General features: G+C 36.6%; 2 protein-coding genes across 3 annotated transcripts; one reads left to right on the top strand and one right to left on the bottom strand.

Annotated features, from left to right (window-relative positions):
- Nucleotides 1–8,486: 8,486 nt before the first annotated feature.
- LOC112180284 lies at nt 8,487–10,501 on the bottom strand. Its single transcript, XM_024318811.2, has 2 exons — nt 10,234–10,501; nt 8,487–8,881 (listed from the first exon to the last, which is right to left on the bottom strand). Exons 1-2 carry the CDS (start codon nt 10,375–10,377, stop codon nt 8,726–8,728), a joined length of 300 nt encoding a protein of 99 aa, XP_024174579.1. The 5' UTR covers nt 10,378–10,501; the 3' UTR covers nt 8,487–8,725.
- Nucleotides 10,502–10,903: 402 nt separating this feature from the next.
- On the top strand, nt 10,904–16,488 carry LOC112180283 (C2 and GRAM domain-containing protein At5g50170). Of its 2 annotated transcripts, none has more exons than XM_040512054.1 (9): nt 10,904–11,483; nt 12,393–13,595; nt 13,696–13,878; nt 14,097–14,236; nt 14,458–14,574; nt 15,036–15,298; nt 15,403–15,577; nt 15,837–16,109; nt 16,201–16,488. In XM_040512054.1, the coding sequence occupies exons 1-9, from the start codon at nt 11,132–11,134 to the stop codon at nt 16,411–16,413; spliced, it is 2,919 nt and encodes a 972-aa protein (XP_040367988.1). In that variant the 5' UTR covers nt 10,904–11,131; the 3' UTR covers nt 16,414–16,488. The 2 variants fall into 2 exon arrangements, with proteins under 2 accessions (XP_040367988.1, XP_024174578.1); XM_024318810.2 differs by having other exon boundaries at nt 10,905–11,483; nt 13,953–14,236.
- The last annotated feature ends 8,045 nt before the right edge of the window (nt 16,489–24,533 follow it).

The following is a 24,533-nucleotide window of genomic DNA, read 5'->3' as shown; positions in this document are numbered from 1 at the left end:
CATTGTATACAACTGTGTAAATGAAGGATACCAAAGCAAAAAAAGCAACTATGGCGGAAGCTATGCCCATATAAATGTGGCTCAATTGGCACGAGTCAGCAGATTTGTTTAAGAGAATATGGAGAGCACACATTGATATTTTGACTCCAGATCATACGCAGGTATATAATGTGTTAAGACTAAAAACAGGAGGGGTTCTGGCATTTTCAGCCGGTTTCCTGCTCAAACTCTTCGCCCTCAGAATCCTCTGCATTGTCCACGTCATCATCGTCAGCATCATTATCATAGTCTTCGTTATCAACATCAACAGTCGGTTTCCCAATCATAATCTGGTTGCTCTGGCTCTTTCGGATTTCATTACACTGCAAAAATTGTTCATATGAATGCCAACAGCAAGCCAACTTAAAAAAGGAGAACAGTAATAAGTGCTAAAAACAATGCTGTAATTCCTATTTCCTAAGACTGTACTTTCAAGACATGCACTTTGAAAACAGACACAAATGCCATCAAATGCAAGAAAGAAAGAAAGAAAAAAGTGCTTTTACCAAATTGTTATCCCTCTAATCTGATATGTGCCTTTTCGGCTTTGCTCAATTCAAACACAAAATCTTCCTTCAGAGTGTAACTCGATAATGCAATGCTTTTATCATTTACAAATATCATGTTCCTATGGATTTTGAGGTACCCCTATGTCTCAGACTATACAAAGCTACTTTGATGATCTTGCACTTTACTATTTTGAATCCTCTATATTCTAACTTCCAAAACGTCAAATTCATTCTTTCGTCTTTTGTCTTTTGACAACTAGGGTGAGAACCCCAGCTGACCTCGGGAACTGAGCCTAAGCCAGTAATGCTATCCTACTATCTTATAGGGATTAAGGTTCAAACTATTTGACAACTATACTCTTCCTTGAGGGTTTACTAGCTGTCTAGAGATGCTGGGTTTCGAGAAACTCAAAACTGTCAAATTCCCCTATGCAAGTTACACTCTTGAAACCCCTATCTTCGAGGCTCTAACTCAGACTTATTCCCAAGGACCAAAATTTACCCAAAGTTCAACGTAATTGCTTTCTATGAATTTCAGAGGTCAGTCAGACAGGAATCCAACTCCAATCTAGTGCAAATCCTAAAACCATGAACTCCCAACGATATTGGTCTACACATCAAGAATTCAGAGTCGAAGGACCAAATCTCTACACTCACAAGTTAAGAATTAACAGAGTAGTGTCCATCCTTCTAACTTCAGAATTCTACACTCAAAAGTTAAACTTATGGATCCAAACCTCTCCTTTTGGAGAACCAATAAAGATCTTCAACAAGGTGCACCACACAAGTGAGCAAACAATACACAACACCTTAAAGCTTCTCAAGCATATCTTGTTATGAACATAATGACCAATGAAAGAAGAGATCAAGAACTCAAGACAAATTGGATGAATGACTCACTTTATTTAATGCAACTGAGTCTGGCTTTAATAGCCTTACATAAACCCTAACAGAAATTGAGGAAAAACAGCCCACGTTAGCATAATTAAAGCTACGTGGTAAATGCAACAAGAGAAACAGTCAACTTAAGCAAACAACAACCCTATATTCTTACAGAAAAGCTGATTCAACAGAAACCCTAAAAACAAGCCACTTCTCATCAATCCCTCCCTTAAACTAACTGCTATCAAGCAATTAGTTTATCAGGTACTTTACACACTCCCAGCTGCTCTCGAAGTCTTAGAAAGGCATCCAATTTCAAAGGCTTAGTCAGCAAATCAGCTACTTGATCTTGTGTCCCATAGTGAACCAGTTCAATAGCTCCATCTTTGGTAAGATCTCGCAAGAAATGAAAACGCACATCAATGTGCTTGCTGCGGCCATGCATGACTGGGTTTTTAGAGAGCTTAATGGTTGAAATATTATCACACATCACTGTGATGCATCCTTCTTGAGAGTGGCCTAACTTCTTCAGTATTCTTCTCATCCAGACTGCCTGACAAGCACAAGCTGCATCTGCCACAAACTCTGCTTCTGTAGTTGAGAGAGTAACTCTGCTTCTTTAGTTGAGAGAGTAACAAAAGGTTGCTTTGTTTTGTAACGTAAAAATTATATTATGTAGCGTTCTATGTTTTTGGTTTTCTTGGATGTTGCGATTTCGTGTGAGATTAAAGTATATGTTTTGATGTTTAGTTTCCAATAGCCTTGAAGCATGAATTCGTTTTAGGATTTTCAGATTTGTAGTTTTCGATTTCTTTAAATGTTCTTGAATGTTTGTTGATTTTGTTCTTCAATCCCACCTATTATGTTTTCGATTTCTTTGATGGCCAACTTAGGTTTCGAATTGCATGATTGATTCCATAATAAGATGCTAGCGTTCTAGGTTTTGTTAATTAAAGTGGAAAACATATAATTATTTAGGTAAATCAACAAAGAGAATTGCATGCTTGATTAGCGTTCTAACTTGTGTGTTTTTCTTAAATCAATCAAACTTTCAAAGTACTTCTTGCGTTGAATATGTGTGTTATTGGATTGATCACTCACTAGCATAACATGTTTAATATGGTTAACTATGGTGTGTTCGTCTAGTTGATTTAACTAAGGAAAATAAAAAGAACTTATGCATGTGTTCAAGGTTTGTTCTTGATTGATTTCGTTCAAGTATGTGTTTTGATTCGTAAACTATGGTTTGTAGTCTTGAATTTGTGTTAAAGGTTGTTAACTTCATCAAGGCATCTCATCCGTTCATTATATCCTTGATTCTTGGTTGATTGGTCAATGTAATTAGTTAATTAGATAATTAGTTTAGAAATAAACAATTTTCGAATCCCCTTAATTTTTCTTTTGTAATTTTCCTAAATATTGTATATTTGTATTAATATTCTTTTCTTTGACGTTTAAATGACAGGAGCACCATCAATCCCCGGATAGAACGATCCCTACTTGCTATATACTAACAATTGTTAACATGGTTAATTTTGAGAACTCACTTTGAGCTCATCAAAATACGTTCATGTATGCATGGTGTGAGATTACAACAATATTTCTTAACGGAAAGGTGTGTGATTACAATAATATTTCTGAACGGAAAATTGTAAGAGCGAACAAGTGATCAAAGAGGGGATAAGGGAATTCGGGATTACTGCATCCATGTAAACCTAAAATGCATGTCATCCTAGCATCGACCAAGTAGCTCTGCAATGGTTTTCACAAACCTGTCAAGGTCCTCCAGACCTGGCATCCAGGCTCGAAAAAGGCAAAAAGAGGCCATATAGAATGTACTATGATCATGAATATTAGAGCTGCAAGTCCAACTACATACACTCCATGAGTATTGTGCCTCAATATCACTAGAAACTGATTATTCGAGGTTTTGTACCACTCCAGAAGTTCTTGCAAAAGGTGATTCCACAATCTTAGTCCATAAGGCCATAAGGTTCCAAAAAAGGAAACCGCAAGAAGGTAGACACCCATCGCTCCAAACTGTATGTATACACCTTCCCAATGAGCTTGCTATCAAATTGATCATGCTCCCCTGATTAAAACAATGAAGGAAACATAGTGCATCAATTAATAGTTCACACAACAAGAATAAAAAGCAGAAAAGATTCAACTATCATTGCATCACAAACACTCATCTATAATGACCAAAAAACAGTATAATATCTTCTCATAGTTTTTTTAGAAAACACTATAACAGCCCTTGCTATGGTAGATGTGATGCTTTAGATAGCGTTTCTAGGAAATACTATCTATAAATCTATAAGCATAATGCCGAAAACGCCTAGGGGTTGAGAGGACTTTTGCGGCTGAAGAGAGACTAGGATCTTTTTCCTTGGATATCGTTCAATATGAAACCCTTAGTAGACATCTACTTAAGACAAAAATAAAATTAATAATCCAAATTATATGAACTAAATCTTTGATAAGATATGAAGTTACTATATATCAATCAAAGAATATATGATTGCCAAAATTCTCCCTAATTATCAATTTACACTCCGAACCTGCAATGCGAAAATTAACCCCCAAGAACTTGGCAAAAATTGCCGACTTACACCCCCCCTGTCAAGTTTAACATCTTTTATTCAAATATGAATCACATCTCCTACATATAAGGGATAATATGGTCATTTTATATTTATTTGTAAAAATAAATGAAAAACAATTCTTTAGAGGGTATATTTATACCCTTCCATCTACTTATATACGCGTTCACTTCATGATTTTTTTTTATTTTTTTATTTTTGCAATTATGCCTACTAATATATCATCCTAATAAGAAAAATTAAGTGAAAATATAAAAATTTAGCACTGAACCAAATGGATGAACTGCTAATACAATTAACAATGAACGTGACATAATTTGTCCAAGGCTAAACAAGTGAACTAATATTCTACTCCATTATTCCATACTAGAAACTATTCACACCCTAGAAAGACCATATATAGAACGCGCCTCACCCGCGACATTTCTACTCCTCTGTTTTCTTAATCGTCCAGCTGTGCCTTTATGCCAGTGCGGGCCTCTGTCCTCGTTGGCGTGCAACGTGTGAGGTCACAAGGGGTTGGTGTTCATGGGTTATTCGATGGTTGAACATCGGGATCATTTTGCATGATGGTGTCTAGAAACAGGTTAGCAGAGCATTAGGGTGGAGATCAGATTGCTTTCGATCTGGATTATGGAACGGTGATTAGATTTGTAAGTGGAGGTGCTTGGTGGTTTGGCATCTGTTCGTGGTAGTTGTGTGGGAGGGGCAACGACGGCGACTAGGGTTTCTTACTAGTGGCTTTGAGTGGTTGTTGGGCTTGTGGTATCTGCTGGGTTTATGGGTTGGTAGGTGGGCTTGGGCCACGTCATTGGGTTCCTTGCTGCGTCTGTATGGTTGGACAGCTTTCAGTTTTAAGGTTTATGTTTTCTTTTATTTCTGTTGTTTAGTTATTCATTGCCTTAGGGCTTTAATAAACTCCTACCAATTCTTGGTAGAGATAGGTGGGTGTTATCTTGGTCTATGCACTCAGCGTGCCTTGTCTTCCCTAATGAGTCGGCAAGTTCCTTACTTCATCAAGTGGTCGTAGCCTCCTAATGGCAGAATGAAACTAAGTGTCGGGTAATATCCTCCGGTGGCAGCCTAGTGGGAAAGTTGGTATTCTTGGTTTATGGTTTCACATGAGCAATACTTTTCCGGTATATCACCACAATTGTAAAAGAAAATAGACTAGTCAATGTTACACTCTTTACTAAATAGTGCTTGTTAGAATACAGGGGTTATGCCCCACTTCTAGGCTACTAGGTTATTTTCATTTTTTTTTGTCATTTTAGTTGTATCTTTTTTTCTGTTTTCAATAAGTCCTTACCACTTGGTTTGGAGATGTGGGCTTTGTACTGATCTGCGCACCTTGCGTATCATATCTACTCTAGTTAGGCGGCGAGTTCCTTTTGTCAAATGATCACAACCTCCTAGTGGCAGGATGAAACTTAGTGTCATCGGGTTATATTTTCAGTGGCAACATAGTGAGAAAGCTGATCTTATTGTACTATGGCTTCAAGTGAGCATTGTTTTTCCGGTATGTCATCACAATTGTAAAGCAAATGAAGTAGCTTAATTATAGAGCACTCTTCACTAAATGATGCATGTTAGAATGCATATCCTTAGTTGAGACGCTTGTTATTATCTCAGGTGATTCTCTTAGTGGGTAATTTAGGGATAATGATAAAAGAGAATACAAAATTCCCTAAATTTACACCAATATCTTAAATTCTAGGAAAAAATTATCAATACTATAAAATAGAAAATCTGTTAGATTTTGAGCAGAAAAATTATGTAGATTTTAATTTTTGTTTACCTATAATACATAACTTGGCTAAACCATGCAATTCTAATTAACCATAAGGTGCCTAAATTTTTATATCCCCACTTATATGTGCAGCAGTAGTTTGCAGGTAATTACGTTTTCAGGAAGTCATAGATAAGTAAGAAATGATCTTGGTTTGCTAAGTTGACTAGCCTTATTTTCCTCTTGAGCCTTAACTTGTGTTTCTGAAATAAAGTTGGTCATTGATGAGCTGCATAGTTGTCAATTTAACACATTTAGGATCGGTGCAGATCTATATATTGATTCTCTACAATTGTGGCCCTATTATGTGCAGAAAACATTCTTCCAATTAACTCTTTATCTGCATGAAAAAGGCCATGATGCTAATGACCTCCCTGCTCCCACTCAAATAAAAGCACCGAGGATTGTATATGACCAAAATGGAAAAGGAGGTTGCAAAGAAGGTAAGGACTTTGAACCACATTTTCTTCTTCCTTGAATTATTTTAAGTTTCCATATATTGATAGGAGATATTAATGTTGTTTTGCTTTTTGTGGTGCTGCGTGTTTGAAATTCTTCTCGTGAACCTGAAATTAAACGTAGGATCTAATATTGTAGACATTGATCAAACTCCTTGCTTGATTCTTGACTGTTGGATCTCCGATCACCTCATAGAAATTCTACGTTTCAGAAGTTATTTGGTTTGCCGCTGGAAGAATTTCTCATCAGTGATTATTCTGCTATAGGAAAAAAGAAAAAAGACAAAAAGTAATTTCTAACTACAATACATTTCCTGTCCACAGTTTGACACATAAGGGAGATTGAACCGAGTGTTTCTAAACTTCATAGTTTTTAAGATCTTCTAACACCACTAAATCTAGTATATGGTACATTATGATCGTGATATCTTAACCCTAGTTGCTCAGTGTCTCGCAAATCATAGTATTGTTGATCTTATCCGCTTTGCTTTGTGGTCCAATTATGCCATGGCCAATCGGTTTTGATAGAAATGGGAGATTTGGGTTTTGCGATTTCTGGTCATCAAAACAGAATTTCACTCGTGAACTCAAAATCTGCCCCGAATTGCGAACATTCGTCAATAGCGGCCATGAATATGACTAAACAATTTGTGCTTCAAAGCATGGTTGGTTGCTTACTACTATACTAGAGTTCCTTTTCTGTAGTCCTTTTGGTAACAAGATTATCGAACTACCTCGGTTACATTTGGAGGTGGATGAAAGAGTAGAGAGGTCAATGTCCAATACAACTCATGATCCAGCTCTGGATGGAAAAAATTCTGATTGTGTCGTCTTTGTCATCAGCACAGGAAAAAATTACAAATACACACATGCAATCTCAGAAGCAGAAACTAAAAGTGGACATATTGTATGACTACTAAAATATGATAAATATCATGAGAAGAATTTCATGGCACGTTATTCAGTAATTTATATTGAACCTACTCTATTCTTTTTTAAGGTTTAGGGTAAGCTCTTTGTTTTTTCTTTTGTTATTTTTTAAATTTTGTTTTAATTAGAAGTTGTTTGTGATAGTGAACGAGAAGGAGCTATGTTCATTGTGATGATCCTGTGACTAAATTTACTCATAGTATGAAAAACATCTAGATTAGATCGTTTAGTTGCATTAGCTACTTAGCTCGAGATTCAAGCAAAATATTCCTTCACACACGCATGATATACATTCTCATTCTTCAGTCTTCACTATGATTTTGTCGCACGATTGTATTGTTAGTTTTGCTCTCTTTGAATTTGGGTTAACTACCTGGTTTCTCCTTATTGAGCAGTTTTTGATCGATGATATCCCGTACTATGTTGTTAATTTTTTTTTTTTATAAATGGAAGTTAACTAGTAATTATATAAATATCCTAAATGATAAGGACCTTATAATTGGTTTGTCTGCTTACTATTGAATATACTCTTTCTATTAGTGTTGTAATTGGCACACACTTTAAATTGTGATTAGCGTACCCTTATACTTTTTTAAATTTGATTACACTATATAAAACATCTATCAAAACTAAATACTTTTTACACCACCTACCTCATTGTATGAGTTTTCTTGCGTTTACTAACTTATATAAGTATTAAAATAGTACAACACCTACCTCATTATCAGAAATCGATTCATGAATAATCCGAAGTTTGATATCCAATTCCAAGGGGTATGTGTTTAGGAATCAAAGCCTCATGAATGCATTTTTTTTACCTAAAATATCCTTATGTATTTTCAATCACCCCAAATTACCCATAATTCTAGAAATATATATAAGTCATTTTTGTAAGGGTACTTTAGTAATCGAACTAGTAATAACCGAGAACACGTACGTTCAATGTGCTGATCCTATGACTAAATAGGTAGTTCGTTTAGCTGCTGTACTCGATTCAGACACCTAGCATAAATACTGAGCTCATGTCATTTAAACCACCAAATTGTGCTTCTATAACTCGAATTCCGGACTCGAATCCATGACACTCAAAAGAAGACTTGGCTGTTGCTAGGGTGAATGTGGGCAGCTGGCTTGTACCGTGAATTCAAGCAAAATAATTCTTCACAATCTAGCACCAGTTTTATCATTTAGAATTCCTGTAAATTATGAACTTACCCCGTACCCCTATGTGATGCCATTCTCATTCTGAGTCTGACAACAAGACCATCCAAAGTAGATAACTGGAAAAGTTGAGCCTCATTACGGGTCATTGTATACAACTGTGTAAATGAAGGATACCAAAGCATAAAAGCAACTATGGCGGAAGCTACGCCCATATAAATGTGGCTCAATTGGCACAAGTCAACAGATTTGTTTAAGAGAATATGGAGCGCACACATTGATATATTGATGCCAGATCATAAGCAGGTATATAATATTAAAATTAAAAACAGAAGGGGGGTTCTGGCATTTTCAACCGGTTTCCTGCTCAAACTCTTCGCCCTCAGAATCCTCTGCATTGTCCACATCATCATCGTCAGCATCATTATCATAGTCTTCTTTATCAACATCAACAGTCGGTTTCCCAATCATAATCTGGTTGCTGTGGCTCTTTCGGATTTCATTACACTGCAAAAATTGTTTATATGAATGCTAACAGCAAGCCAACTTAAAAAGGAGAACAGTAATAAGTGCAAAACACAATGCTGTAATTCCTATTTCCTAAGACTATACTTTCTTTTTTTCTTTTTGGTCGAATAAGACTATACTTTCAAGACACTTTGAAAACAAGCATAAATGCCATCAAATGCAAGAAAAAAAAAGTGCTTTTACCAAATTGTTATCCTTCTAATCTGATATGTGCCTTTTCGGCTTGACTCAATTCAAACACAAAATCTTCCTTCAGAATGCAAGCTTTTATCATTTACAAAGATCATGTTCATATGGATTTGAGGTACCCCTATGTCTCAGACTATACTTATCATCTTAATGCAGTTGCACTTTACTATTTTGAATCCGCTATTCTAACTTCCAGAACGTCAAATTCATTCTTTCTTCTTTTGTCTTTTGACAACTAGGGTGAGAACCCCAGCTGACCTTGGGGAACTAATAGCCTAAGCCAGTAATGGTATCCTACTGTCTTACAGGGGATAAGGTTCAAACTATTTGAAAACTATACTCTTCCTTGAGGCTTTACTAGGTGTCCACAGATACTGAGTTTCGACAAACTCAAAACTGTCAAACTCCCCTTTGCAAGTTACACTCTTGAAACCCCTATCTTCGAGGCTCTAACTCACACTTATTCCCAAGGACCAAAATTTACCCAAAATTCAACGTAATTGCTTTCTATGAATTTCCAAGGTCAGTCAGACAGGAATCCAACTCCAATTTAGTTCCTAAAACCATGAGCACCCAACAATATTGGTCTATACATGGAGAATTCAGAGTCGAAGGACCATATTGGTCTACACTCACAAGTTAAGAACTAACAGAGTAGTGTCCATCTTTCTAACTTAAGAATTCTACACTCAAAAGTTAAAACTTGTGGATCCAAACCTCTCCTTTTGAAGAACCAATAAAGATCTTCAACAAGGTGCACCACACAAGTGAGCAAACAATACACAACACCTTAAAGCTTCTCAAGCATATCTAACCCTAAAATGAATTGCCAACCACAAACACTTGGACAGACAGACCGAGAAGACTAAAAAGCTCAAAACTTTTAGACATTTCAATTGATTAACACAACAAAAGCTCCTACTTTGGTCACGAATGAAACAAATACCAAATCCTATGAAGTAATTAGGTACTATTCCACTTCAAATTAGGTTCCTTTTTTCCACATTTACAGTCACCGACACATTTCCCCTTTCATTCCAAAACTTCAAATTGCTCAAAAATTAGGTGATATTTCGTATAGATGGTATCAAAATTAGATAAGGAAATGAAGAAAAGGGTGAAATTGAGATTTGAACAAGTACCTTTTCGTCGTAATCGGCCTCCTCCATGGCGAGGAGGAGCTCTTCGCTGTGGGGTTGGGGCCATTGAGACGGCAGCAGAAACGACGTCGGAATTGTCCTGGTTGACCACGGATACTGTTTCATGAAGCCCGGAAACTGTAACATTGTCGCCGGACGGTGACCGGATAAAGTTGGAGAGAGACCTGCTCGTCGCTCAACTGGCTCTGTGTTGTAAGTCGTAACCAGTCCTTTATATTTGGACTATTTGTTTTTATATATATTTTTTTAAACAAGATTGAGCTCTCATGTAAAAAGAAAAATGTGTTCAAATATATATATATATATATATATATATATATATACTTTATCCATATTAGATCGGTTGCGTTTTGGCAATTGCAGCTTATCATTCAAGACAAGTTGACAGTGATCTTGAACAAACACAGAACTAAAATAGAGGCATTTGATTCCTCCCCTATCCCTTTATTTATTTTTTAGTTCAGTTTGATTCCCTTCTCAAAAGCCTCAAGAAGTAAAAGAACCCACGTCATCATGGGGAATGATATACAAAGAATATAAAAATAGAGTAGGATTCAGTGCACCGACATAAATAGATAATTAAATTATATTAAATAAATTATTAAATTATTAATAAAAATATTAATTATAAATCAACACGACATAATTTGTCCACTTACCGACTCACATTATATTTACGTCTCACTTCCTTCGTGTTCCCCCTCTCTTGCTTCCACGTTTTCCCATGGCTTCCATGTCACACTTTTCCACCCTCGTTAAACACCACCACCACCACCACCAACAACAACAACCCAACTCTCTAGCTTTTTAAACACACTCAAACCCGCCTCTATTTATTACCCCCCGTCTCTTCTTTTTATGCTCACAAGGCGCAACTACCATGAGGCTTTACGTGTATGTGATGGAAGCTCATGACTTGGTTGTGAAGGACTCTTGCTTTGTGGAGCTTCAGGTTGGGAAGCACAAGTCCAAGACTAGGATTTTGAGGAACACCAACAACCCTGCTTGGAATGAAGAGTTTTTGTTCAGGGTGTATGATATGAATGAGGAGCTACTTGTGTCTGTTTTTCACCAGGATGATGACTCTAATGGTCTGTTTAATGGGGCGGAGTTAGTCGTCCGGGTTCGGATTCCGGTGGGGTCTGTTGCTGCTGAGAATAATAGTACCTTGCCGCCCGCATGGTATTCTTTTGAAAGGCCCAAGTCCGGGAAGTTCATCAATACAGATTGTGGTTAGTCCTCTTTGCCTGTTTACTTGTTGGCTTTGGATTTCAAGAATGCTTTTTTACAGGCGTTGCTCATATTTTTACTGTGGGTGAATTAGAACTTGGATTGACATTGATGCTACTACATTCCATCTTTTATTAATCCCCTTATGAATGTGTCAATTCTTATACGTACGTACAACCCCAATAACAAGGAACTGCTATGAACTTGATGAGAAGTGCTGGGCTTTTGTTTTTTGTCCTTTCCAATAGCAGTTTCAATTGTTTTAGTTAATAATATTTTAACTGCTTACAGAATGAGGTTATTTAGTTCATTCATGGAGCCGCATTTGAAGATTCCATGAAAAATGCGGTGGAGTTGTTTAGTGGATTGTTATTTCTCATAGCTAGCTTTTAGAGTACAGATGATCTCTTTTCGTATGCAACTTTATTTTGTTTTTGTGATGACTATTCATTCCTTAGTTTTGAATTTTTCGGCTCACATATTAAGGAAATAAATTATGTTTCTGTTCGTTTCTAGGGAGCTTCCAAGGGAAATGTAAAAATGAAGCTGTTTCTAGCGAAATCAGTCATGCTTTACTCTTTCACATTACCTTTCTGGAGTTGATAGTGGTAGACCAAACCCTATACTTCCTCTTATAATTGATATCTTAGTAGAACTCCGTATTGCTGAGTATATTTTTTGGTTCTTAAATGTGTATTGGTAGTTTTCAGGTCATAGATAAGTCATAGGGAAGTCTGTAAGAAATTACCTTTGTTTGCTAACATGACTGCATTGTCTTCCTCTTGAGCCTTAACTTGGGTTTGTGAAATGAAGTTGTCGATTCAGCCATTCATGTGGTGCATTATTGTCCATTTCAGATTTTTAGCATCAGAGCAGATTATTGACATTGAATCTTTGTCCTGTATGTACAGGAAAAATTCTTCTTACTCTATCGTTGCATGAAAAAGGCCATGATGCCGCTGCTAATGACCTCCCTTGTTTGCACTCAAATATAACTGAGGAGCCTAAAGAGATTGACAGTCCATTTGTATCATCTAATGGTGTCTTATGCTCCAAATCTCCATGTGGAAAGATACCGGGAGGAAAACAATTGATGAAGGCTCTTAGGAGACGTATGGACAGGCTTCTTCATAAGAATGATGAAGCTTCAAGAACTGATGATTCCTCAGGGCTGTCTAGTTCAGTATCTGACTATGAAGATTGCATGGAGGAACAGCATTCTAATTGTAGCTTTGAAAAGTCTCTTGAAATGATGCAGTCAAGTGAGAGCGAACAAAAAATGCCAGAGAATCTTCCGGGGGGAATTCTTATCGATCAGGCTTATGTTGTTTCACCAAGTGATCTTAATGCATCTCTTTTTACCCCAAATTCACAGTTTAGGAGAGATTTAGCAGAACTGCAGGGGACAACAGATGTACATGAAGGGCCTTGGACATGGAAATCAGGAGAGATGTCGTGTTTAACACGGGTAGTTACCTACATAAATGCTGCAACAAAGTTGGTTAAAGCTGTTAAAGCCACAGAGGAGCAAACATATCTCACAGCAAACGGAAGGGAATTTGCTGTATTGGCAAGTGTTTGTACACCCGAAGTTCCGTATGGAAGTTCATTCAAGGTTGAATTGCTTTACAAGATATTGCCTGGACCAGAGCTACCTTCAGGGGAAGAATCTTCTCGCCTTGTGGTATCCTGGGAAGTTAACTTTCTCCATAGCACATTGATGAAAGGCATGATTGAAGGAGGAGTTCGACAGGGACTTAAGGACAGTTTCGAGCAGTTCTCCATCTTGATGGCTCAGAAGTTTAAAGTGCTAGATTCTACAGATTTGTTTGACAAGGATCATATCCTGGCTATGCAGGCAGGACACCAATCAGATTGGGAATTGGCAAAGGAATACTTCTGGAATATGACTGTTGTTTCCACTATTTTTATGGTTTTATATATCATGGTGCACATTTTACTTTGTGAACCAAGTAAACTCCAAGGCCTAGAATTTCATGGACTTGATTTGCCAGATAGTATCGGAGAGTTTATCACATGTGGAATTCTAGTCCTTCAATTGGAGCGCATTTATAATATGGTTCAACACTTTGTGCAAGCTAGGTTGCAACAAGGCAAGCACATTATATTATTTCCCATAATCTTACGAAACTATTTAAGTCTTTTATTCAGTCACTTGATCTCACATCTCTGAATTGTCCAATAATTAAACAGGAAGTGATCATGGAGTCAAATCCCAAGGTGATGGATGGGTTCTCACTGTTGCCTTGCTTGAAGGGACAAACCTAGCCTCCTTGGATTCATCAGGGTTCTCTGATCCCTATGTGGTTTTCACCAGCAATGGTAAAACAAGAACAAGCTCTGTCAGGCTTCAAACTACTGATCCTCAATGGAACGGTAAGGACTTTTTCTTCTCTTATCAATATCTTTTTATCCACATTGTCACTTATCAATCTTGGAAAGTCATGCAGACATACTTGAGTTCGATGCTATGGAAGAACCTCCATCAGTTCTAGACGTGGAAGTTTTTGATTTTGATGGCCCTTTTGACCAAGCCATGTCTCTAGGGCATGCTGAGATCAATTTTCTGAAACACTCAGCTACTGAACTCGCAGACATGTGGGTCTCCCTTGAGGGAAAGCTTGCTCAGTCTTCTCAATCAAAGCTGCACTTGAGAATCTTTCTGGACAATAACAAAGGACATGAAACAATTAAGGAGTATATGACCAAAATGGAAAAGGAGGTTGGAAAGAAGGTAAGGACTTTGTAACACCTTTTCTTCTTTCTTTAGTTTTCTTGAGTTAATCTATGATAGTCTAGCTAGAACTTTCACGTACTTGAGTTTCCCATTCATAGGTCATATTATTGTATTTCCTTTTGTGGTGCTGTGTTTGAAATTCTTTTCTTGATCGAACAGAAATTGAACCTAGTTTCTACCATAGATAATGATCAAACCCCTTTCTTGATTCTTGACAGTTGGATCTCCGATCGCCTCATAGGAATTCTACATTTCAGAAATTGTTTGGGTTGCCACCAGAAGAATTTCTTGTCAGTGATTTTACATGTGCACTGAAAAGGAAAATGCCAGTGCAGGTAACAGCTTTCGTTTTTATGACATTATTCCATTACTTGAAAAAGAAGAAGATCAAAAAAGGAATTTGCAATCATAATAAATGTTCTTAGACTCGGCTGGTGTTTGACACACAAAGTAGATTGAAATGAAACCACCACAGGTGGTCGAGTTGGTAAGAGCCTCCAGGTGTAGAACCCCCATACCTGGGTTCGAATCCCGCCGATGCTTATTGGAGTTAAGTCCCAATATATTCTTGGTGGCCAGGGGGAGGAAGCGTTCTGACAAGATCCCCTGAGCACGGATTAGTCTGGGCCTAGAAAGCCTTTGAGGACACCGTGTGATTGAACAATAAAAAAAAAAGTAGATTGAAATGAGTGTTTACAAAGTATGCATATTAGCTGAGGATTGTTCTACATAGCTAAGTATAGTATATTAGGTGGCATTGAGTTAAAGTCTTTACTATGATGACTTTCTGATGCAGGGCCGACTTTTTCTATCTGCAAGAATAGTCGGGTTTTATGCAAACTTGTTTGGACACAAAACAAAATTTTTCTTTCTTTGGGAGGATATTGAAGATATCCAACAGCATCCACCCTCCCTATCATCTGTGGGAAGCCCTTTGCTGGTCATTGTTTTGAAAAAGGATCGAGGTATTGATGCAAGGCATGGGGCGAAGTGCCAAGATGAAGAAGGCCGGCTTAGATTTTATTTCCAATCATTCTTGTCGTTCAGTTCAGCAAGCAGGTAGTGGTATTAGGATTCCGCATTTGAGATAGAGATGATTTTGTTTATGCCAAAGTCTTTATACGTATAGAAGGTATTTGATGACCAATTACATTTCGTGGCAGGATGATAGTGGGCTTGTGGAGAACAAGAGCACTAAGTCCAGATCAGAAAGCACAAATTGCTGAAGATCTGGATGATCATGAAGAAAGGTCCAAGATGCTTGAAGATACTGAATCCATACTCAATCTTGAAGATACAAAGATGTCTAAAGTTTATACTGCAGAAATACCTGTGAATGTGAGTTGTGGTTCCCTTTCTCCTCTTTTCTTCGTTTGTTACACCTTAAAGATAGGCTTCTGCAGAGTTTGTCCTTTTTTTTATGTGAAAAAGAACTTTAAATAAATGAAAGACGGCAAAACTTGCGATGCAGCTTTGAAAGTTTTTCATTAGAGTGAGAGAGATAATGAATACTCTCTAGGTCAATCAAAATCGTCAATCCTAATAGATTGTTTATTCTACTACTTAGAGTCTTAGACCCTCCTGGAAAATTGTGCAGACAAAATCTTTGATGGAAATGTTCAATGGAGGAAAGCTGGAGCACAAAATTATGGAGAAATCAGGTTGTCTTCACTATGCAACTACTGCATGGGAACCTATAAAGCCAAATATCTTTGAGCGACGTTTGTCTTATAGATTCAACCGCAATGTTTCCATCTTTGGGGGAGAGGTGGCATGCAGACAACGAAAGTCTCCAAATGCAAATGGTGAGGGATGGATCATCGATGAAGTTATGGCCCTGTACGGTGTTCCATTTGGCAATCATTTTCGGGTATGTGACATCAAAATGAGAATCATCACCAGCTTTTGTTTTCACCTATTTGCTACTGCTCGAATAATATACATTCTATTTTTTTATGCAGGTTCAGTTAAGGTACCGGATTGAGAAATCTGCCCTTGCTCATAATGCATGTAAATGCAATGTCTATGTCAGGGTCACCTGGCTCAAGAGCACGATGTTTCTGGAAAGGATCAAACACAACATAACTGGGAAGTTTGCTCATAGGCTGCAGGATATATTTGAAATGGTAGAGAGAGAGATTCTCTTGACACCTCAACAGGACATTGGCCTTTGATAATTGTTAAAGTGCTAATAGGACATGCTAAAAGTAAATTCTGTTTTTCTTACGTAGTTTCATTAAATTGAATTATAGATGACATGCCCTAAGTTAACTTCTTCCACTACAAAAAAAAATTCATTTTGCCACGGCTTTGTGCCGTCGCGGAAAGTCTAATTGCCGTCGCAAAACACCAATGGCGACGGCTAGGCGACGGCAAATACACCGTTGTTGTTGGTGGCGTCGCCACTGGTCTTGGCTACGGCAAAACGCCGTCGCAACAAGATTTAGCTACGGCAACAAGCGTAGCAATCCATTGGTCGCTTATTAGGCGACGGCATGTAGCGACTGAAAACGCCGTCGCAAGTAACCTATTTGCTACGGCAGATGCCGTTGCTTGCAACAAACTATTTTTTCAAATATTTTTTTTTTCCAGAAATTTTCCCTCCAAATTTATTAGAAATAGGTTGGAAATTGATTTTCCCTCCATAATTGCGACGGCGTCATTGCCGTCGCCACCTCAAGTATTTTTCATATGAAGCTTTAGCAACAGCTAATGACCGTCGCAACTAATTGGCCACCCAATTTTTTTGAAACTAAAATGTTTTCTGCTGTTTTACACACCTAATCAAAAGATATAGTAAAACAATATAAAGCATCAAAACAATCACTTCACTCATAGTATCTCACAACTGAAATTATATAATCAAAAGATAAGTGCCAAGTTATGCTTCATTACCAAGTACAAACCAAACCAACCACATTTCATAATTATAAGGTCCTACCATACTTGATAACTGAAAGGAAACATTGCCAAACTTAATATTGTTCAAAAGCATCCTTGACCACAATACTAGTTATCATTAACTAGAGGGGCTTGGTGAGTACTGGAGCATGATCAATTTCTTGATTACTAGTTGATTACTAGAGGGGCTTACAACTTACTTGATGTCTGGCTAGTTAACTCGATTTATCACATGTGCTTTGGTCTTTACAGACAGAAGAATATGTTGAAGTTGCAATCTTCTGTAAATAATTTCAGACCAGGAATCTCTTAAATTTTGAGGAGAATAATGTTCCTTTAAAAAAAAAAAAAAATTACATGAATATGGTTTTGGAATCAAGTAGATCTGTAGATCTGTAGATGGCGGATAACAATTAGAGCATTCATATGGTCATCACATTACATACATTATCAAAACATATATATATATATATATATATATATATATGAGTGGCTGTGTTGATTTACAATTTGCAGATTTGTTAAGGGTTGACGTCACTGGCGATTGGTTGGATTTCAGATGATGAAGTTTAATTTGCTGAGAAGATATGCAAGTTTGTGAGGGATCTGCAATATGATTGGGACACCCAAGTTTTCAATTTTGGTTTGTGAGGGATCTGCAATATGTTTATTTGATACTGTCCATAGTATATGTTCTTGTATCTTCCAAAAAAAAAATAGTATATAACTATATACTATTGTAACTTCAGTACTTGGTTATGTAATTTTTTTTTTCATCTTAGGAGGTAAGGCTTTGTCACCCCTCCCTCCAATGTACTGTAATTTTGGTACTAATCAAATATCGATATTGATTTTTAATCTTGAGGTACATTTAATTCTTTTTTGGTCTCATATGTTATAACGTAAGCAATTATTTTGTCGTGAATGGTTGTATTATCAGTAAAAAAGACAATGATTCTAGAGTAAAAGCTGAAGTTCATTCTCTGTTCGACATTGATTATAATAAAAGAGTGATGTAAAAAACACAAACTAAGAAAAAAATGATGTCGAATTCATCTTAGACATCAAAGAAAGTTATAAAACTGATGTCCCTTACTCTTTCACATCATGTCTAAAAAATGCACTGATGTTAAAGCATTGTTAGACATCAAACGTTGAGGTTTAGACATCAAAATATCAAGTAATAATGGTTTTTTATTATATATGGGACATCATTTTCTCTCAAAATTCTGGTGTCTAAGTATCCTATTGACATCGGGTTTTAACCGATATCTAAAAGCACCATATTAGACATCACTTAACGAGACATCGGTTGCTTACTAAAATAGACATCAATTTTTAACTGATGTCCATCAACTTTGTTGTAGTAGTGAAGGTAAAATTTTCAAACTTAACCAATATGGATCGCTTACCTTTGAGATCAGTTCTCAAGCAGACTCGAGCAATATTTTAGTCCAAAAGTTGCAGCAACAGATGCAAAGAGAGTGATACCCTGCATGAGCAGAATATACAGGAAGTAAAGATGTGTACAGTTTCAATACAATGCTTGTCAAGCAAGTTTACCAAAAGGGAGATGTCACAACAAATAGGCATTTAAGAACAGATAATTCTCCAGCATGCATAACCTTATCATTATCAATAGATTGATAGTCCATTTTCAATAACTATTTTTTGCTCAACTGACAATTACTTTAGAATGATGTTTTTACCTTCAAATAAGTTACTTTATAGTTAAACAGAGAAGGACCACAAGGTCTGCGAGTCAGCAAATTCAATAAATAACTTATCTTTGGTGATCTGAAGTGTATAAGACGGAACCGGTTCCACTCTATCATCTCAAATTTTAGGGGGCACTTGCAACATGCTAATAAGATGTCACTAAACTTCTCCAAGTTCACCACTTAAACTACAACTAGGATACTAAGGAAGCCTTTATATATTCAGTAACTCTCTATTTGCTTCACCAGAACATGAAAAGAATACATTCTTTCATTTAATTTCTTTCTAAAAACATGTAAAGTTCAGAAGAACCAAGTTGTACCATATTACAAGAGTTACCTTACCAATTCTAAATGCCCATCAGGAGTTATTCACCATTAGATCGGAGTAGGTCACTGCGGTACCTTGAGTGATAAAAAGCAGCTTCCCAAGTGGCTTCCCCTCTTGAACAATACAAATTGAATTCAACCTGCTGTCATTTATGTTCTGAAGCACTGGAGCCTACAAATATTACATATTTGCATTAACCAATAATATTCAAGAAAATAATCGTATATATTAAGAGTAACCATACGTATAAAGGAAGACGAAGAACCTACTTTTCTCAGTGAAGATAAGAAGCAAATGCACATAATGTTTCTTTTGTCTTTCAATGGAAGAATGGAAATTAAAGAATTAATTTTGCGTATCAAGATCTTCGTTTTCTTCCAGTTTGTATATGTTATTCATAACCACCATCTACAAAAGTTCAAATCCTTATTCCTTTCTGTCATTGACTAATTGACAGTATTGACTTCATATTCAATTATTCATAGGAAGCTTGTTGTTAGAAAACCACAAATCTATATATGGTTTACTCAATTGCGTCTTCTCTTTTAATATAACTCTTTCTTGCGACTCTGCATTACTTTTTGTCATGGTTCATGAATTCATCGTAATTCATAAGATCCTTAACACATGCACATAGTACTTTCTTATCATAAGCAGATCAAACTCATAAAATGTGAAACTCTATCGTGAAGAACAAACCGACAATACCCAAAATCCACAAACCAAATTCTATCACCAAAACTTAAACAGTCAAAAACCTGCAAAACCAAAATTAGACCAAACCCACCAAATAGAATCAAAAACCAAGCATTACCCATCAAAATAGAGCATACCAATTTGACTCTGGGGTCGAGAGAATGAAGAAAAGTGACGGGTTCCGACACGTACTGGCCAATGAGGCTAGCGGTGGCACCGGAGATCAATCTGAGAACTTTATCGGATCCCAAAGCTTGGGCGGGCAACAGGTTCGCCCACCACGGCGGTTGGCTATTATCGCTGGCGGCGGAAGCTCTAATTCAGAAGCTTGATTTAGGGTTTACAGAAATAAGGGTTTTGTTGTTGTTGTTGTTGAATGAACGAAGGGGAGTGAAGTTTGGGGTTTTGGGAGGAAGAAGAAAAATAGGAAGGAGGTGGAGCTGAACTAGCAGAGCAGATTGCTATGGTTGACTTCGTTGTCGGGACTGGATGGAGGGAGCGGGAAATAGCAGATGGAGGGAGCGGGAACAAGAATTTTGGCGCCTATATTCACCCAAAAGTCGAAAAAAAAAATGTATAAAAGGAAAATACACGACGGCACATTCTACCGTAGTTAAAAGTAGAGAAATTTAGCGACGGAAAAAATATGCCGTAGCAATTGAAGGCATATTTATGCGACGGTGACGCCTTGCCGTGGCAAATAATTTTTCTTTTTGCGACGCGGCATTTGCCGTAGCAAATTTTTGATCAATGGCGACGGCATTCTAACGCCGACGCTAACTGGTGAAGCTAAATGAATTCTTTTTTGTAGTGTTCCTCTTTGTCACAATTGTTTTCCACAAAAGAAAATCATGTGTTTCAAGTCCGGATGTTATTCACTCGATACCTATATGTTTTGGTTTGATTCTAATTGACCTCTTGACACGCACCATGTGCATCCCATTTTTTTTTTTTAAATAAAAATGTTGTCAAAAGTTAAATATAAATTGAAAAAAAAAAATGAATGGTATCATTACATTAAGTCTAATGAAACAAGCAAAGTCAAAAAACGGAAAATTAACAAGTGAAAAAAGTAGATAACTCAGATAAAAGGAACAAGGGGACGGGAACAATCGGTATTTTTTTTTTTCTCTTTCCAGAATCACAACTTTAACTGAGCTCAATCACTCCCTGAAGAAGCTGTTAATTTATCCTGGAAGTCAACAAATAATATTCTGTGCAATGCTCTTTGTTTTTTTTGTAGTTTGGAAGAGGGAATAATGTTCTGTACAATGCTCTTTGTTTTTTTTTTTTTGTAGTTTAGAAGAGGCTAGCACATTCTCTATTTTTCGTGTTTGTAATGTAAGCTTCAGTAGTAAAGTTATGGTTTTGTTTTCGTTTTGTGGTGGTCTACAGATTTGGAAATCTAGGGCTGCCAAAAGGGAGTAAGAAATGCAGACACAAACTAAACTAATGAAGAGGAACAACTCCATGATTGGGTAAGATTTTTACTGAGTCTTGCCTTTAGTTTACATTTTTTACTGAGCGTAATCAAGTTTAAGGCCTGGTACTTTTTTTTTTTTTTTTTTTTTGAGTGGAAGACTTCAATAGAACCAACACACACACCCATGCAGTGTAACCCACCATAGCCAGACTAATCACTGCACTGCAGATGCACGAACCATTGGGTGTTTCTAACTAACCCAGGTCCCTCAAATCTGCTGGCCACGGGATGGAGCTGGGATTCGAACTCTAGACCTGGGGGTTCCAGACCAGGCAGCTCGACCAACACACCACACCACGTGGTTAGGCCTGGTACTTGAATGTCTTTGGTTGTGATTTCACTTGAGTTATGCTAAAACCTTTCAAATTTTTCATGATTCCAGCTCTCTCTCTCACTGCCAATTTGGGAAAAAACAGTCTTCGCTCTTCTCAAATGTATTTCCCTATACTCTTTTATGCCAGCAAGAGTAACACTTTGTAGCTGATAATTGAAAAAAGAATTAATACCAAACAAGGTGTGTACACTGCAATCATGATGAATATGTAAAGTAATCATCTAGATTTTGTCACAAAAATACCATGCTGAAAAGACTAATCTGCTCAAGTACAACACCAATGCAGAGTCATTTATATGTGCACTTTTTCTCCAACTTAAACTGGTTTGCTGGAATATTGTCATCTAATATTATTGCTTTTTGAAAATATGCTTATTGAAATTGTGGTTGCTGGATTGCATTGTTCTGGTCCACTTTGCATGTTTCGATAAGTTCATATATAGTCATGGATTATTGGATAGTTTTCTGAATACTAAGTGCAAACCAATTTGTTTCAGTGGGAGAGAAGAGGGAAGGCAACATATACGCAGAACCATATTGATGCAATTAGAACAGATCGAGTGGGCAAATTTTTTTGTTAAAATATATATGTAAGTAGTATCGCATCTAGCTAGTTAGTACTTGGGTATAGGGACTTATTTTGGTAACCTTGATATATTATAGACTTGCTATATTAAGGTTGCTTTTGGTTTGGATTGTGGTTGATCTGAATATGAATTTGCACTTGGTTCCAAAGTTGGATATGGCAATGTATGAAACAGATGGCAGTAATCTATGACAATGTGGTATTTGGATATATGTGTTTTGGACATGAAATTTTATATTTGCAACCAATTGTGCAAAGCCAATTCAGACATCAAATATAGGTCAATTGTCTATTATCTGAGATTCACTCAGACAACACATTTAAAGCAACAAACAAGTCATGTTGTCTGAACATGCATTCAAACAACAGATATAACAAAACTCATGTTGTTTGAACTCCATTCATACAACAGATATAACAAAACCCATGTTGTCTGAACTTTATTCACACAACAGATATAACAAAACTCATGTTGTCTGTACTTTATTCACACAACAGATATAACAAAATCAATGTTGTCTGAGATTCATTTCACTCATCAAATATAACAATAAACTGTTGAATGAGATTTATAAAATGCAACTCAAAACAATAAAATGTGTCGTTTGAGTATTGAGTTAGATCACGTATTCCATTTTGTCACTATTATGGTTAATGCATATAGTACAATTGAGAAAAATGAGGCATTGTCGTCTGAGATTCATTTCAGACAAAAGAGGCATCCCAACAGTGTCGTCTGAGATTCATTTTAGACAATAAAGGTATCCTAACAGTGTCGTCTGACATTCATTATGCACAACATAGTTCTCTTAAAAGTGTTGGGGTAATATAATGTTTCTCAACAATCATTAAACGAACTGCTGTCTGAATGTCTAACAGATAATAGTTTATCCAAATCAAAATAGTTTGGTAATTTTCAGACGACAGTTATGAGCTTATATATGTAGTCTGAGTGTAACACAGACAATAGTTTTGAACTGTCGTTTGAACGAAGTCAATTAGACCACAGACTACTAGACAACAGCACATTTTTCACTCAGACGACAGTTCCTGGACTGTCGTCTGATTAACTTTGTGGTGTAGTGGAACAAGACTTACCTGAGAACCTACACAAATGCAGACACACGCATAATCAATGGTATGAAACTCTTAATATAATGTATTCTAGATAACTGTATTGAAAGAACACTCACCCACAAATAAAAGTTCAACATTAGGCTGGAAAAAAAAAAAATCCTAGACTTTGGAACATTATTTTCAGTATGTAACAATTAGATTCTATGCAATAACATCTCAAATGTTGCAAAGTAGCATAGTACACTGATCAGCATGGAATCAAAGTATCTTATAGTGAACTAGCCAAAAATCCACAGCCGTATATACACAATGATGAGTATGTAATTGTTAATCTCGCAATAAAAAATAATAAAATGTATTATGCAAGGCCAGAATAGCAAAAATACGATTGAACATAGTCAACAATGTTAGTCCTCACCTGCGGGAAAATAAGGAATCACAAAGAGTTTTTTTTTTTTTTTGAGAATAATCACGAAGAGTTTTGAAGTCCTTGTATGTGGGAAAATAAATGTTTAGGATTTAGGGATGATTGACTTGCCAAATAGGAAAAAAAAAATCAGAATTGCAATAGAGGGTAGTTAGGGTAATTTGTAAAAACAAATTGAATTAAAATAATAGAAAAATAAAGGGGGTGTGTGAATAGAGAAAATGAGTGTGTGAATAGCACCATCCTCTCTCTCTCTCTCTCTCTCTCTCTCTCTCTCTCTCTCTCTCTCTCTATATATATATATATATATTTTTTTTTTTCTACAATACATGCTAGTATGGTAGTAAAACAAAACTAAGCATATATGACCAGTGATCTGAACTCGATCGGTTTAATTAAAAATTTTACACTTTGATTTGGTGAGGTCTCAGACCATCCTTAAGTGTTTGGTCATTATTACCTATAAAAAATGTTAAACACCACTTGTCAACGTTAGTTACACATTACGCGCTAAAATGAGATTACCCACCAATATTATTCAAATTTAACTCAATTTTATAATCCGAACCGTTGATTACCGTAAAAATTAATGATCAAGCTACCAGGAAAGATTATCCAAACTTTCACATTATTCACATCAGACTGTAAGATAAGCCAAAGTAGGCGAGAGCCATTAGTGACATTAATACGAACAATATTATTGTATGGGGATGAAATCAGCAACTCCCAATCATGCAGAGT

This window comes from Rosa chinensis, chromosome 7, assembly GCF_002994745.2.
Source record: "Rosa chinensis cultivar Old Blush chromosome 7, RchiOBHm-V2, whole genome shotgun sequence".
NCBI lineage: Eukaryota > Viridiplantae > Streptophyta > Magnoliopsida > Rosales > Rosaceae > Rosa > Rosa chinensis.
Note: the sequence above shows the minus strand (reverse complement) of the source record. Positions and strands in the feature narration are given on the sequence as shown.